Genomic DNA, 14,107 nt, shown 5'->3' with positions numbered 1-14,107 from the left:
CGCCACACGATTTTGCTCTCGACCAAACTATCTTCGGCGCGGCCATATTTACCTGGCGCGTGCCAGAGCGCGTCTGCCGTTCGCCTGGCGCTGAGCGCGCCCTTGGTTGGATGCGGCAGGGGTGGACGGCATGTCCTTAGCTGGGACGGGGCGTCAAGGTCGGCAACGACGCCACGGACTGGTCTAGGAGGCCACCCCGCTCGCTCTGAGAGCAGGGATCGCCCAGGCCAGGCAGCAGCCAAAGGCTTTCAGGACAGTATGTGTGACAGTGGTTGGTTCCCAGAACACAAGGAACCCAAAAGACGGTCTCTTTTCCAAAAGCGGAAGCTGCCAGGCGCTCCTAATCGGTGGGGGTGGGGAGTGGGGGGGGGGTGGGGGGGTGGGGGGGGGGGTGAGGGGGACTCAGGGGCAACGCAAAGGTCTCAGGAGGAGGACTGTGATATAACAAAACCACGTCTGATTCGGGAAGGATAACGCCCTGGCAGCGTCAACAGGTAGGTGCTACCAGAAAGGTGATGCCGTCGCGCGCTGTCATGTCGGAGCTGGCTGAAAGCTGATGCTGTCGCGCCGCTGCCATGCACCACATCTAATGAGCCAAGAAATATCTACTGGAGCAGTCAACAACATGGTCAGTATTTTAATTAAAAATGACTTTTTAGAAACCGGTCTGATACCGATGGTTATGTGGTTTGATTTGTGTTGCCCGAATGTAATCGCCTTTTAGAGCGCCTCCGTGTACCTGTCAGTCACGTATAATATCCTGTTCATAGTATCACATAAGCGGCACAGTTCACCGTCCAGAATGTGCATGACTCACGTCAACAGAAATTTGCTATTTTTGCGTGAAGAAACCTTTGATCCATCTTCAAAAGGCAATTAGCCTAAAAAGGATGGGAAAGCGCTCATTTGAACGGTTATTGCTCTACCTCTATTCGCGCAGTAATATAGCCACACTGTTTATAGACACAGTGGAAACTTGCAAGAGCTTGGAAAATCAGACAACATTGATTGTAATCAAACGCGGCGAACGGTGTCTCTGTTTACTACGGACGGATTGGACCATGACGAAACGTGGGACCGGAGTGATGTGTGCATTTCTGCTTCCCCGCGGCTGGAATGAAAATGTATCCACTCAGGTGAACGAGCTCCACTTTCCTGTCCCAGGGCTGCTGCACCCCTTTCAAAGCAGCTCTCTAGACGCCGCAACTTGCCTCTGGGCTCAGGACAGCCGGGTTGCATCGACAAAGTGAGAAGGCCCCAAGCAGCACGGTGTGTGCCCTAACGCCTACCGTCTGTTGGTGACTCGAGCTGCCCTCTCTTTTGGCCATGTTGCGCCGCTGCATGGTGCAGTTTTTGCAATGACATTGAAGACTCTGCTTCAAAAACAGCTTTGTTGGAAGAACAGCATGACAGTGTAACGCGTCACACCACCTCTTGAACATGTGTCACTTTGTACACTTTAAAGGGGACCTGAGCCCCTCCAATGCTGACTTGAGCACCCTCAATGCCTTCTGACCCTCTCCCAAATGCACATGAGCAAAAGGGGAACACTGGGTCAGTGAAATGCAGCAAGTAGCTGCATTTCAATGTAGTAGTGTATGTAGTAGCACCAGTAGCAAATGAACTGGTAGAACATTTGGTGCCTGAATGCACTACTACCAATATCAGCGTCGTCAAATGTCTTATCCCTGGAGCATCCGTTTCAAATGGAAAGCCACTTTTCAATATCAAAATGATGGAACAGACCAATAATTAAAAAAAATTAATTTGGCGTCAGGAACACAATCCAAAGTGCCCAAAGCCTTGGGAGAAAACAGAATTTGGGGAGGGGGCAGGTAAGGTCAACTTTATTTGCTCAGCCCCCTCAGCTGCTCTCAGAAAGTAAGGCCTCTGCTCGTGAACGTTTTCAACTAGCGTTTGAGCGCAGCTCTTCTGTTCCACTTGTCCCTTGCTAATTATGGCCGTACTCCACCCTTTGCTTGGAGTACCTCCATTTCTAACAGCTGGGCGTGCCTCAAAACGGCAGCACATCAATCAGAAATGACATCCGCCTGAACTGCAAGGGAAGTGTTCCACATTTATGTGGGTTTTGGGACTGAAATAGCCATTTTGAAGACCTTTCGGTGCTGTTCGCATTCCTGCACTTTTTAAGACCTAAGGCTTTTTAGTTTTTGAGCTACCCGTCTGCAAAGATGGTGAAGAGTACTTTGGGCAAAGTATTTAAAAGTCACCTTGGCATTCATGGCGTTATAATAGTGTCATTCAAATCCTGCCATTCCATAAGCCACGCGGTGATCAAGGCAAAACTAATGTAATTGTCGAGGCGGTCATATTTGGCGTTCGTCAGCAAAATTTCCAGATAAAACGATTGTCAATTGGCAGTCAATCAATGTTTTGCAAAGTACGATGACGTAATCAAACACTGACACAATGAGGAGCATATTTATTAACGGAGTATTGTGCTATCTAGAGCAGTCTTTTCCATTTAAAAAGTATGCCAATAAGTGAGCCTGTTTCATCATGTCTGATGCTTGCATCAATATCCTCAAATGTGAAACATTTCCTTTAAACGATTTGCACTCGAGACGTATTTCGCCGGTGTTGCATTTCTGCGCACGATGGCGTGCGTTCCGTTGCACCACTGCAGACGCCTCTGGCGCGACAAGCTGCGCTCCTTGCTCCTCGACCTGTGCGTGCACTGGACACGGCGCTATCGTGAGAGCCGGCAGTATGTCGCGCTGTGACGCTCCGTGACGCAGACGGCGGCGACTACTTCCTCGACCAGTTGACAAGATTGGGGTGTTTGGTGGAGTGAAATGTGATGCTGGGTGACTGGTGCTTGGTGGGGTGAGATATGGTGCCGGGTGACAGGTGTTTGGTGGAGTGAGATATGATGCCGGGTGACTGGTGCTTGGTGGAGTGAGGTATGATGCCGGGTAACTGGTGTTTGGTGGAGTGAGATATGATGCCGGGTAACTGGTGTTGGTGGGGTGAGATAGGTGTCGGGTAGCTGGTGCTGGTGGGTGAGGTATGATGCCGGGCGTACGGTACTGTGTTTGGTGGGTGAGATATGCTGCCGGTAACTGCCGGGTGACTGGTGCTTGGTGGAGTGAGATATGATGTCGGGTAACTGGTGTTTGGTGGGGTGAGATATGGTGCCGGGTAACTGGTGTTTGGTGGAGTGAGATATGATGCCGGGTAACTGGTGTTTGGTGGAGTGAGATATGGTGTCGGGTAGCTGGTGCTTGGTGGGGTGAGATATGATGCCGGGTAGCTGGTGCTTGGTGGGGTGAGATACGGTGCCGGGTGACTGGTGTTTGGTGGAGTGAGATATGGTGCCAGGTGACTGGTGTTTGGTGGAGTGAGATACGACGTCGGGTGACTGGTGTTTGGTGGGGTGAGATACGACGTCGGGTGACTGGTGTTTGGTGGGGTGAGATATGGTGCCGGGTAACTGGTGCTTGGTGGAGTGAGATATGACGTCGGGTGACTGGTGTTTGGTGGAGTGAGATATGATGCCGGGTAACTGGTGCTTGGTGGGGTGAGATATGACGCCGGGTGACTGGTGTTTGGTGGAGTGAGATACGACGTCGGGTGACTGGTGTTTGGTGGGGTGAGATACGACGCCGGGTGACTGGTGTTTGGTGGGGTGAGATACGACGTCGGGTGACTGGTGTTTGGTGGGGTGAGATATGACGCCGGGTGACTGGTGTTTGGTGGAGTGAGATACGACGTCGGGTGAACTGGTGTTTGGTGGGGTGAGATACGACGTCGGGTGACTGGTGTTTGGTGGGGTGAGATATGACGCCGGGTGACTGGTGTTTGGTGGGGTGAGATATGACGCCGGGTGACTGGTGTTTGGGTGGGGTGAGATACGACGCCGGGTGAACTGGTGTTTGGTGGGTGAGATACGACGCCGGGTGACTGGTGTTTGGTGGGGGTGAGATACGACGTCGGGTGACTGGTGTTTGGTGGGGTGAGATACGACGTCGGGTGACTGGTGTTTGGTGGGGTGAGATAGGACGCCGGGTGACTGGTGTTTGGTGGGGTGAGATACGACGTCGGGTGACTGGTGTTTGGGTGGGGTGAGATACGACGCCGGGTGACTGGTGTTTGGTGGGTGAGATATGACGCCGGGTGACTGGTGTTTGGTGGGGTGAGATACGACGCCGGGTGACTGGTGTTTGGTGGGGTGAGATACGACGCCGGGTGACTGGTGTTTGGTGGGGTGAGATACGACGTCGGGTGACTGGTGTTTGGTGGGGTGAGATACGACGTCCGGGTGAACTGGTGTTTGGTGGGGTGAGATACGACGCCGGGTGACTGGGGGTTGTTCGGTGAGGTGAGATACGACGTCCGGGTGAACTTGGTGTTTGGTGGGGGGTGAGATACGAGAACGCCGGGTGACTGGTGGTTGCGTGGGGTGAGATATGGTGGCCGGGTAACTGGTGTTTTGGTGGAGTGAGATACGACGCCGGGTGACTGGTGTTTGGTGGAGTGAGATACGGACGTCGGGTGACTGGTGTTTGGTGGGGTGAGATAGACCGTCGGGTGAACTGGTGTTTGGTGGGGTGAGATACGACGCCGGGTGTGACTGGTGTTGTGGTGGGGTGAAGTAACGACGTCGGTGACTGGTGTTTGGTGGGGTGAGATTACGACGTCGGTGACTGGTGTTTGGTGGGGTGAGATACGACGTCGGGTGACTGGTGTTTGGTGGGGTGAGATAGGACGCCGGGTGACTGGTGTTTGGTGGGGTGAGATATGGTGCCGGGTGACTGGTGTTCGGTGGGGTGAGATACGACGCCGGGCAGCCGGTGCGGTCACATTCCGTCACATTGCTGAAGAAAGGTCTTTGTTATGGTATGGACATGAGCTTCCTCTAGGCAATCACTTTTGTCAACCCCAAACTTGCAATCTTTACACCGCTTTCCCATCACTTTAACGCTGGTCACGACAGGCTGCGAAACAAAACGCTGCGCCTAATGCGGAGAACGAACAGAAGACGCGAATCGTTCACTCGAGCGATGAAAACATTGGCCCCATAGCTCATTGAAGCAATCCTCATCACCCGATTGCCAAACATCAATGCAACATTCAACAATCATCGCGACCTATCTTTTTCTTATCTCTCTGCCCTGAAACACTGTTTTGTGTACATGAGACCCGGACTGTCGTCGACAACACGCCTGCAGTGCTGGCGCTCAATCACAAACAGAAGTCAGCAAACGTCGGCTGGATGAGCTAGACCAGGCCCATCGCTCCCACGCGCACGGTCCGTCTCCACTGCTGCTCCCGGGTGTGACTGTAGGCACGCCGTCCATCTCCACCACCGCTCCCGGGTGTGACTGTTCACTCGCCGTCCATCTCCGTTGTCGCTCCCGGGTGTGACTATATGCACGCTGTCCATCTCCAATACCGCTCCCGGGTGGGACTGTACGCCGTCCGTCTCCAATACCGCTCCCGGGTGTGACTGAACGCACGCCGTCCATCTCCACTACCGCCCCCGGGTGTGACTGTGCGCACACCGTCCACCTCCATTGCCGCTCCTGGGTGGGACTGTACGCCGTCCATCTCCGCTGCCGCTCCCGGGTGTGACTAAACGTACACTGTTCGTCTCCAACACCGCACCTGGGTGAAACTGCACGCGCGCCGTCCATCTCCGCTGTCGTTCCCGGGTGTGACCGCATGCGCTCATCTTTTCCGCAGCTCCGCGCGCGGCTCCCACCTATCAGCGGCGAGACGGGCCGCGACCGCCTGTCCGTCGCACGTCTTTGAGTCGTGCCAGACGGGGGCCGACTGCGGCAGGCACGCGGCGCTGGGCCGGGCGCCGCCGTCGGCTGCTGACCGAAGTCGTACGTGCAGGGTCACATGGCGCCGCTCGACGTCCAGCCCCGCCAACACCAGGCTGTCGGGGACGCGCTCCAGCGCCAGGTCCGGGCCGCAGAAGATATCCAGCTGCCGGGCACATAGGACACCGCCGTCACAATGCGGCCCGCTGAGCATGATCGGAGTCGGCCCCGTTGACGTCACAGGCACGGCCCCTGGCCGCCACTTGTCTGTCTGGTAAGCGTCAGAGCGAGGCCGAAGTCCACACGCTCAGGGTACATACACATGTGTGCACGTGCCTACATGCAGAGCGTGTGATTACACCCTCAGGGATAAGCACAGTCGGAGCGTGTTTAAGGTGCGCAAGGGTATCATGCATTTCGTGATCCACGGCCAAAGCGCGGCTGCCCCGCCCGCAACGCCGTCCGGCTGCGGGCCACAGACCTGCACGACCTTTGGCACCGCCAACGCGCGCCTCCGGCTGTGTGGGTTCAGAAGAAAACGTCAGAAGAAACGGCGAGAGGCGCCGCCAGACAGCGCCCGCCCCCTCCCCTTCCCAAAAAAACTGTCTCATCATCAGCGGCGCGAGCACAGTCCGAGCCGCGGGCGGGACACCGTCGGGCTGCTGACGCAGTCCGCCGGGAGGGGGCCGCAGCTGCGACACGTGCGCACACCGCGAGGCACAGCGCGCAACAGCGAGAGCGAGGCAGAGACGTAAGCAGGGCTGCGTTTAAAAACTTAACACACGGACGCATGCAGAGACAGACGATGCCACCACCTCATCAAAACGAGTATGTACACCGCGATGCCCCCTCCACGAAACAGAGATGCGCTTTCATTTCGATCACGTAACCAATGAAAAAAGAGGTTCCCTTGCCGTCATATTCTATAACAGAGCTTATCTTGGCCTTGTTCCGTATTAATGATTATGAAAAGTTACAAAGTAATATAGCATAAAAGGTACAAAATAGCAGCAACTGAGCGGTGTGATAGTGATGTATACGATAGCAAAATAGGAACGGGATGACATAACACTGCAAAATGGCAGCTTAGGAAGCAACAATAAGCAATATTGTTTTAGCCACCAACGGGAAATGTGGTTGAGAGACGCGTTTTTGTCAATCCGTACTGCTCATCGCACCTCCACTTGCACTTAAGTTATCGAATCTTCCTGGATCACACCGTAGCTTATTCCTGCGGGTTTGAGAGGGCTACCAGTTTTCAAATTGTCTGCAGCATGCGTGCAAGACAGAAAAAGTGCGTGCATGCTTTACAAAACGAACGTTTTAGCGCAACAAGCTGCATTTGGTGGGAAATTTCAACTCTCTGGGTAAAGGAGGAGGATCTTGCCAACAAGGGGAGCGTATTTGTCCTCTCTTAATTGACATTTTATTTCATCGAGTATCTGTCTTCAGCTATCATATCATAGGCCTCTAAGAAGTGTTGAATTTGGTATTGGAGCAACATTATGTTCGCGATGTTTTGTGCTCAGCAGATGAGGTGCTTACCTTCTAAAAAAAAAACACGTTTCACTTGTTAAATCACAATTATCGTGAGAGACGAATGTGCTATCGTCCGTGGAAGGAAAATGACTCCAAAAATGCATTGCGCGCTCCCGCTAGGGGCGCCGGCACGTGGCCGTAAGGCGACGCTCTGATCCTCCACCAGGGCCTCCCGGGCTCGCTATGTCCTGTCTTACTGTCGATTCATCTCCTCCAAGGACAGGGCCTCTTAAGACCCACGTGAGTACGAACACATCCATCACCCCATACATCGATGGCATTTAAGTATGCGACGTTCATATAAACCCTTGCCGATGTTGCAACATATACAGACTGTTCAGCGATTTGAATATATACATAGAGGGTGAGGCAGCTGGTGTGGCTCAGCAGCCACGCCGATGTGTTAACAGTTTTCGCATGAATTGTCACTAGCCAAGTTTGTTCGGTTGTCATCAGCTGTTACGTGCATGCTTCACGTGAATTTATCACGCGTGTACGGGAATACACTGTTGGACGTGGCGCTGACCTGGACGTCTTTTAGACGGTGTACGGAAATACACTGTTGGACGTGGCGCTGGCCTGGACGTCTTTCAGACGGTGTACGGAAATGCGCTGTTGGACGTGGTGCTGGCCTGGACGTCTTTCAGACGGTGTACGGAAATGCGCTGTTGGATGTGGTGCTGGCCTGGATGTCTTTCAGACGGTGTACGGAAATGCGCTGTTGGACGTGGCGCTGGCCTGGACATCTTTCAGACGGTGTACGGAAATGCACTGTTGGACGTGGCGCTGACCTGGACGTCTTTCAGACGGTGTACGGAAATGCGCTGTTGGATGTGGCGCTGACCTGGACGTCTTTCAGACGGTGTACGGAAATGCGCTGTTGGATGTGGTGCTGGCCTGGACGTCTTTCAGACGGTGTACGGAAATGCGCTATTGGATGTGGTGCTGACCTGGACGTCTTTCAGACGGTGTACGGAAATGCGCTGTCGGATGTGGCGCTGACCTGGACGTCTTTCAGACGGTGTACGGAAATGCGCTGCTGGATGTGGTGCTGACCTGGACGTCTTTCAGACGGTGTACGGAAATGCGCTGTTGGATGTGGCGCTGACCTGGACGTCTTTCAGACGGTGTACAGAAATGCCCTGTTGGACGTGGTGCTGGCCTGGACGTCGTTTGGACGGCATCGGGATAGCAGTGACTAGGGCGGAGGCACGTGTGTGCCAACTATGAGATCTCTAAATCCAATCCTGGGAATAATTAACATTGGGTGCATTGCGGCGCACCAAAAGAAGTGAATTAACCCTCTTTCGAGACCCCCAAGACCGCGTAAGCTCCTCCAACTATGGGCGGATGTGCGTGCGATAGTGGCTGGGCCGCCCATTCCGGCCAGTGGTCGACCTCGGACGGTGAAAGTGCCGCACTCACGCACGTGCGTAGACAATGACGTTACGTCGGGCCTGACCCCGATCTGCGGCCGGTTCAGGGGAATGACCTGTCGGCTTATCGCCGACCGCCGGCGTGGAGCGTGGTCTGCTGGTTTGGAAAAGGACGGCTGCACCGTGAACAGCGCTCGAGATCTCAAGCGGAGACGAGGCGCGGAATGTGGTCTGTTGGTCTGGAGCGGGACGGCTGTATAGTAAACAACACTGGAGGGTTCAGGCGGAGACAAGGTGTGGAGCGTGGTTTGCTGGTCGGGAGCAGGACTGCTGTACTCTCAGCATTCAATGGTTCAGGCGGAGACGAGGCGTGGATCGTGGTCTGCTGGTCTGGAGCAGGGACGGCCGTACTCTCTGCATTCGATGGTTCAGGCGGAGACGAGGCCTGGACCGTGGTCTGCTGGTCTGGAGCAGGACGTCCGTACTCTCCGCATTTGATGGTTCAGGCGGAGACGAGGCATGGACCGTGGTCTGCTGGTCTGGAGCAGGACGGCTGACGACGGCTGTCGATCAACAGCCTCATTTAGCCACACTTGGTGTTACCAGCAGGGGTTATATTTTGGTTGTACCATGCGGAAACCCAGTCTTGCACATGTCTTAGCGGCCATGTTATGATATTACCGCTACCAGCCTTGACTTTAAAAAAATTGAAGCGGGAACACGTGTGTCAGCAGTGCCGGTGCAACCAGGTAGGCAGCTGGATCGTGGTAAGTTTCACTAACCATTGCTTCAATGATGAAAAATCACAGAGTGTAATGCTTTTGTGTCGGTCAGCTCGGTCAAAGTGGATGCCTGGACCACAGCTCATTTTCAACAGCCTTGTATAGATATAGCCTATAGAGATAGAATAACCAGGAGAAAGCAGGGCTAGATGCATTGGTATTTTGGCTATATGCCTGAATAAAAATGAACATGAGCGGGTCACTCTATGAGGAATAAGGCTGACAACACTTTCTTGTCTATATGTATAATGCTCCTCGTAAATGTGCTAAGCAACTGATCAAGGAAAAAGCAATGTTCCTACTCAGGCGGTTGATTCAATGAGCAACTATGCTCAAGGCTGTGCCAGTCATTTCGGTGACGGTTCTACTCATCTGCGCGGTTGGCCAGATCAGCCCTGAGTCGGCTCGCTTCGTTCCATGGTTCAGACATGGCACTGAGCTGGCTTGCCCCGCTTTATGGTTAAGCCCTGAACCGGCTTCAGCCCTGAGCTAGATCGTCCCGCCCCATGGTTTAAACATGGTCCTGAGCCGGGTCGCCCCGCTCCATGGTTTAAACATGGTCCTGAGCCGGCTCGCCCCGCTCTACGGTTCAGCCCTGAGCCGGCTCGCCCCGCTTCATGGTTTAAACATGGTCCTGAGCCGGGTCGCCCCGCTCCATGGTTCAGACATATGACATTTATTTCCGGCGATTGTCGCTGTGGCGGCACTGCGCAGGCCTGCCCCTGGCCATCTTCGCCGCAGATGACAACACTGGGATGGCCGAAGCCCAGACAGCTTGGCTAGCATAAGCCATGCCTTATCGAGAGGCCGCCTGTAACGGACCCGATAGACGCCGCTGGTAAGGTTCAAAGGTCACGCATCTTCCCGATCACAGGCTGGCCACGGTGGTCTTAGCCGGACGATTGCGCCGCAGGCTGAGGCTGGTCGAGACATGCTGGGTGCACGCAGAAACGACGACGAGTAGAATTTCGCCACCATAACATATGAAAAATAATTCCAATTACGGTGCGCACTGACAGAGTTAAAGCAGCGGGCGATATCGATGCCTTAAATCGGGTTCCCAATCGTAGGGCACGATGTCTTTTTAAACAAGTACTAGCAGGGTAGAGTGTCTTTGTTGGATAACTTAAAAGCGTTGACCCCAGCAGCGCCGCAACAGTCACACCCTCGTCCGGCTGCCTGCTATCCGACTACCGGGGTCACCCGGTCTGGCTGCCCGGCCGCTGACGGGCCCCTGTCGGCGGGTGCGGGACGTGACCGCGGCTGAGGGAGCGGCCGGTGGCGAGACAGCGAGTGAGTGTTGGGGCGGCAGTGTCCGGGCGCCGTGCCGGGACGCAGTGCCCCCCCCCCCCCCCCGCCGTCCAACTATGCTAAACCCCAGCACATTGCTTCGCCAAAACCATGAATATCAGATGGGTTGGCTGGCCGCATGCTGGGCTCATGCATTGTGCCACGACCGGCACTAGCGGAACTTTGCGTACACTTGGCATGCAGCGAGCCTGCACAGTGCACATGTTGCACCCTCCAGCATGCAACCCTGCACTCCAAGACTATCAGTGCATCTCAACAATTTAAATTGAAATCAGTTGTTGTTCAAACCATTTCTCACTCTTACAGCTGCGCTATTTTTAGTACATAATGCACCACAGTCGTGAATGATATTGGCATCTAATATTTAGCTATGATTTTGTATTGAAGCAAACCAAAAACGTTCCAATTGAGTTTAGTACACTCCTTTTGGCAGATGTTATGAGCGTTTCACAAATTTTCGAAAGCGTTCGTTTTGACCAACTCATACAAGCATGCATTGAAAACATACATTCACCTTCAATATATTTCCTATCAAGCCATATACGCTTGCGAAGCCGAAAAACATAAGAAAAGGAAGAGGAAAAACATGTGGGGCTAGGTCAGGCAAATCTGGTTGCTTGACAGTGGAGACTACACATCTACAAAATCATGGTCTGGAGCAGCAAGTGACGTCGGGTGCTACTGTGGTGAGGTTAGAACTCGTGGTCCAATCTGAACAGTCATCTCCTGGTCACGGCTTTCACGATCTTCTTCAGATGACACGTGCTTGCGGAGTCGATCTCTCCCCTCCTGCAGAGGACGGCGATACTGACGTTTTCTGTGCATGGAGGACATCCGTACGCATGACCCTCACACACGACCTTCCCGCCCGTGCGCCGGAACATGGGGCGAGTTAAGATCCCCGGCTTTCTTCCGTCTTTTTCTGCCTTTTCATTGGCGGAGCGAAGAGGTTCAGCAAAATCTGATTCACAGTAATGGTTTATTCTAGGCATTGTATCTAGATTTAATTGAGCTACATTGAATTAATTGGTTATTGGCTGAATTCAGTTAAAATCCAGAGGGCCAGATCCGTTCCGACCGTGCATCTCCTCCACGCGTGCATCCTTCTGCTCCTGCGCAGCCTCCACGCGCGCATCCTTTTGCTCCTGCGCGGCCTCCACGCGCGCATCCTTCTGCTCCTGTGCAGCCTCCATGCGCGTATCCTTTTGGTCCTACGCAGCCTCCACGCGTGCATCTTTTCGCGCCTGCGCAGCCTCCACGCGCGCATCCTTTTGGTCCTGTGCAGCCTCTATGCGTGTATCCGTCTGCTCCTGCGTCACCACTCTTAGACGCCCAGCATCTCAATGAGCATCTGAGATTGGTGACATCGTAATGTTTATTTTCTGCTTGCCCGGGAGTATATTCGCATTCTGTGCTTGCCCGGGAGCATACCCGCACCTGTAAATGTGCCTCCGAAGCTTCAAATTTTACGAAAAGCCTCATTTCCTCCTTCGGACGATCCGGTCAAGGACTCAGAAATTTGTTTATTGCATCTAGATTGCTCTGAAAATATGTGGTAATTAGTAGTTGAAGTACATAATGTAAATACTCTCCTTTTAACCCGACATCCTTTCTTTTCCTTAGCGTCAGTTTAGCTAGCTTGGATTTTGAAGGGCATCTTTGGCGATTAAATCACCATGTATAAAAGTTCCACTGTAGAACTTCCGTGGAATAGCTATCAGCTTCATCGCTGCCACTGCCCTACTACATATTTGGTTATCGTATGATATTATTGATTAACCGATTGTCATTTCATATTCATATGACATGCCAACCCCAGTCAGTTACATAAAACGACTCTCCTGGATACCCATATGACGTCACACAAGGCTTCACCCGAGTCCAGATAGCCCGGATAAGGTGCGGAGCGACGTGCTGGCGTGCGCATGACCACATGTCGACGGCAGGACATCATCTGACACTGTAACCAACGTTCAGCAGAGGACAAAAGCTCGCCTCAGGCATGGTGCTTCAAACTCGGAGACCCGTGCTCGGATACCCGCCGAGCCTGGAACGGCTGGAAGGTTGGGTAGACGGACCACAAAGGCGGCGGCCATCATGTCGCCCTGCACGCACGGCGCGACCGGTGTCCAAGTCTCAGCAAACTGGCAATGCAAATAGTCCTTGGCATGGGAAGGTAGCACTCGTGTGAGATGCCGTCTGTTTTAGCGACATCACATACATTAGTCATGTTCAGGCAGTAAAGCACGCGAAGATGCGACCAATGCTGCATGGGCCGACTGTAATTGATATCCACCAGCCGCCCGTCGCCATCGTTCTCTGGCCGTCCTGAGACGGGTGAGAGCGATGGCAATCGTCGAGCCAGCGTCGGAAAGCTTGGGACGTTTAGGCTGCGTTCTGTTATAGACGGACCGTATGACAAATCGCTCAAATATTCACTGCCTTCATTTCGCACTATGCCTGATAACGCGTTGACATGTGCGACAACGATACAATGACAGCATTTTTGCGTCAATCAACGCATTGATGCTAGCTATCATCCCACACTTGAGGTTCAAGTGAAGAATCCACGTATGGCTTAAGGGCGTTGAACACAAGCAAAATAAATGGAATTAAAAACCTCAGCGAGAATAGCACGCGTGACAACTCCGATATAATACCCGTATCTGCTGTATGTAGGTCAGTAGGACACCAGGTGTGTTCAGTCTTATCTGTTGAACATACGCCAATGCGAGAAAAAAAAACACGGTTATCTCACTGCCCACAGCCCATACAAAGTGAAAGATTAGTTCGGTCCGCTTGCTCCATATCCATGTAACACGTGTTGACCCTTGTGCGCTCCAACATGCTGACTGCAGCTTCATTTCTCGCCTGACGCACGCGGCATATCGAGCGATTTTATTCCCTGCACCAAAGCTCGGGAAGCACATGTGCAACCGCTTCACTTCTCGGCAGTGAGTGGGAGGGATGAAAATTATCATTCATGACGTTTAAGCCACATATGTAGCCCCCAATGTCAAACATTTGAAATTATTGTGACCATGTCCCTCCCCCGGCACTTGTATACAAAGTGACGGCGCTGCCAGTGGCCGACACCGTACCTGGTCTGGATCGAACTGGATTTCGTCGGCGAGCAGCGCTCGGAGCTCGCTGATGTTGTAGTTGATGCGCAGCTCGCGCAGCAGACGGCCGCCGTCAGGCAGGCACAGGCTCACGCGCGCCACCGGCGCGCTGTTGGTCGAGTCGCGCCTCCTCCATAGCGCCAGCGACTCACGCTCAGCGGGACAGGTACCCATCACCGCTCGGTCGG

The 14,107-nt window shown here is 53.5% G+C and overlaps 2 protein-coding genes across 2 annotated transcripts in view; both read right to left on the bottom strand.

Moving 5' to 3' along the window:
* The window catches only part of LOC119107957 (mucin-2), a 20,630-nt gene extending 14,973 nt beyond the window's left edge, over positions 1-5,657 (bottom strand). Inside the window, exons 1-3 of the mRNA XM_037231548.1 lie at positions 5,629-5,657; positions 3,134-3,889; positions 2,494-2,979 (exon numbers count right to left, since the gene is read on the bottom strand). Of these exons, the coding sequence (XP_037087443.1) occupies positions 2,494-2,979; positions 3,134-3,889; positions 5,629-5,657 (1,271 nt within the window). The remainder of the gene's footprint in view (positions 1-2,493; positions 2,980-3,133; positions 3,890-5,628) is intronic.
* On the bottom strand, positions 4,834-14,107 carry LOC119107892 (uncharacterized). The gene is made up of 2 exons (XM_037231466.1): positions 13,899-14,107; positions 4,834-5,955 (listed from the first exon to the last, which is right to left on the bottom strand). Exons 1-2 carry the CDS (start codon positions 14,091-14,093, stop codon positions 5,692-5,694), a joined length of 459 nt encoding a protein of 152 aa, XP_037087361.1. The 5' UTR covers positions 14,094-14,107; the 3' UTR covers positions 4,834-5,691.

The sequence above is a fragment of the Pollicipes pollicipes genome, unplaced genomic scaffold (assembly GCF_011947565.3).
Source record: "Pollicipes pollicipes isolate AB1234 unplaced genomic scaffold, Ppol_2.1 Scaffold_6686;HRSCAF=7923_pilon_pilon_pilon, whole genome shotgun sequence".
Lineage (NCBI taxonomy): Eukaryota > Metazoa > Arthropoda > Thecostraca > Pollicipedomorpha > Pollicipedidae > Pollicipes > Pollicipes pollicipes.
The sequence above is the reverse complement of the archived record's forward strand: the minus strand, read 5'-3'. Positions and strand labels throughout refer to the sequence as shown.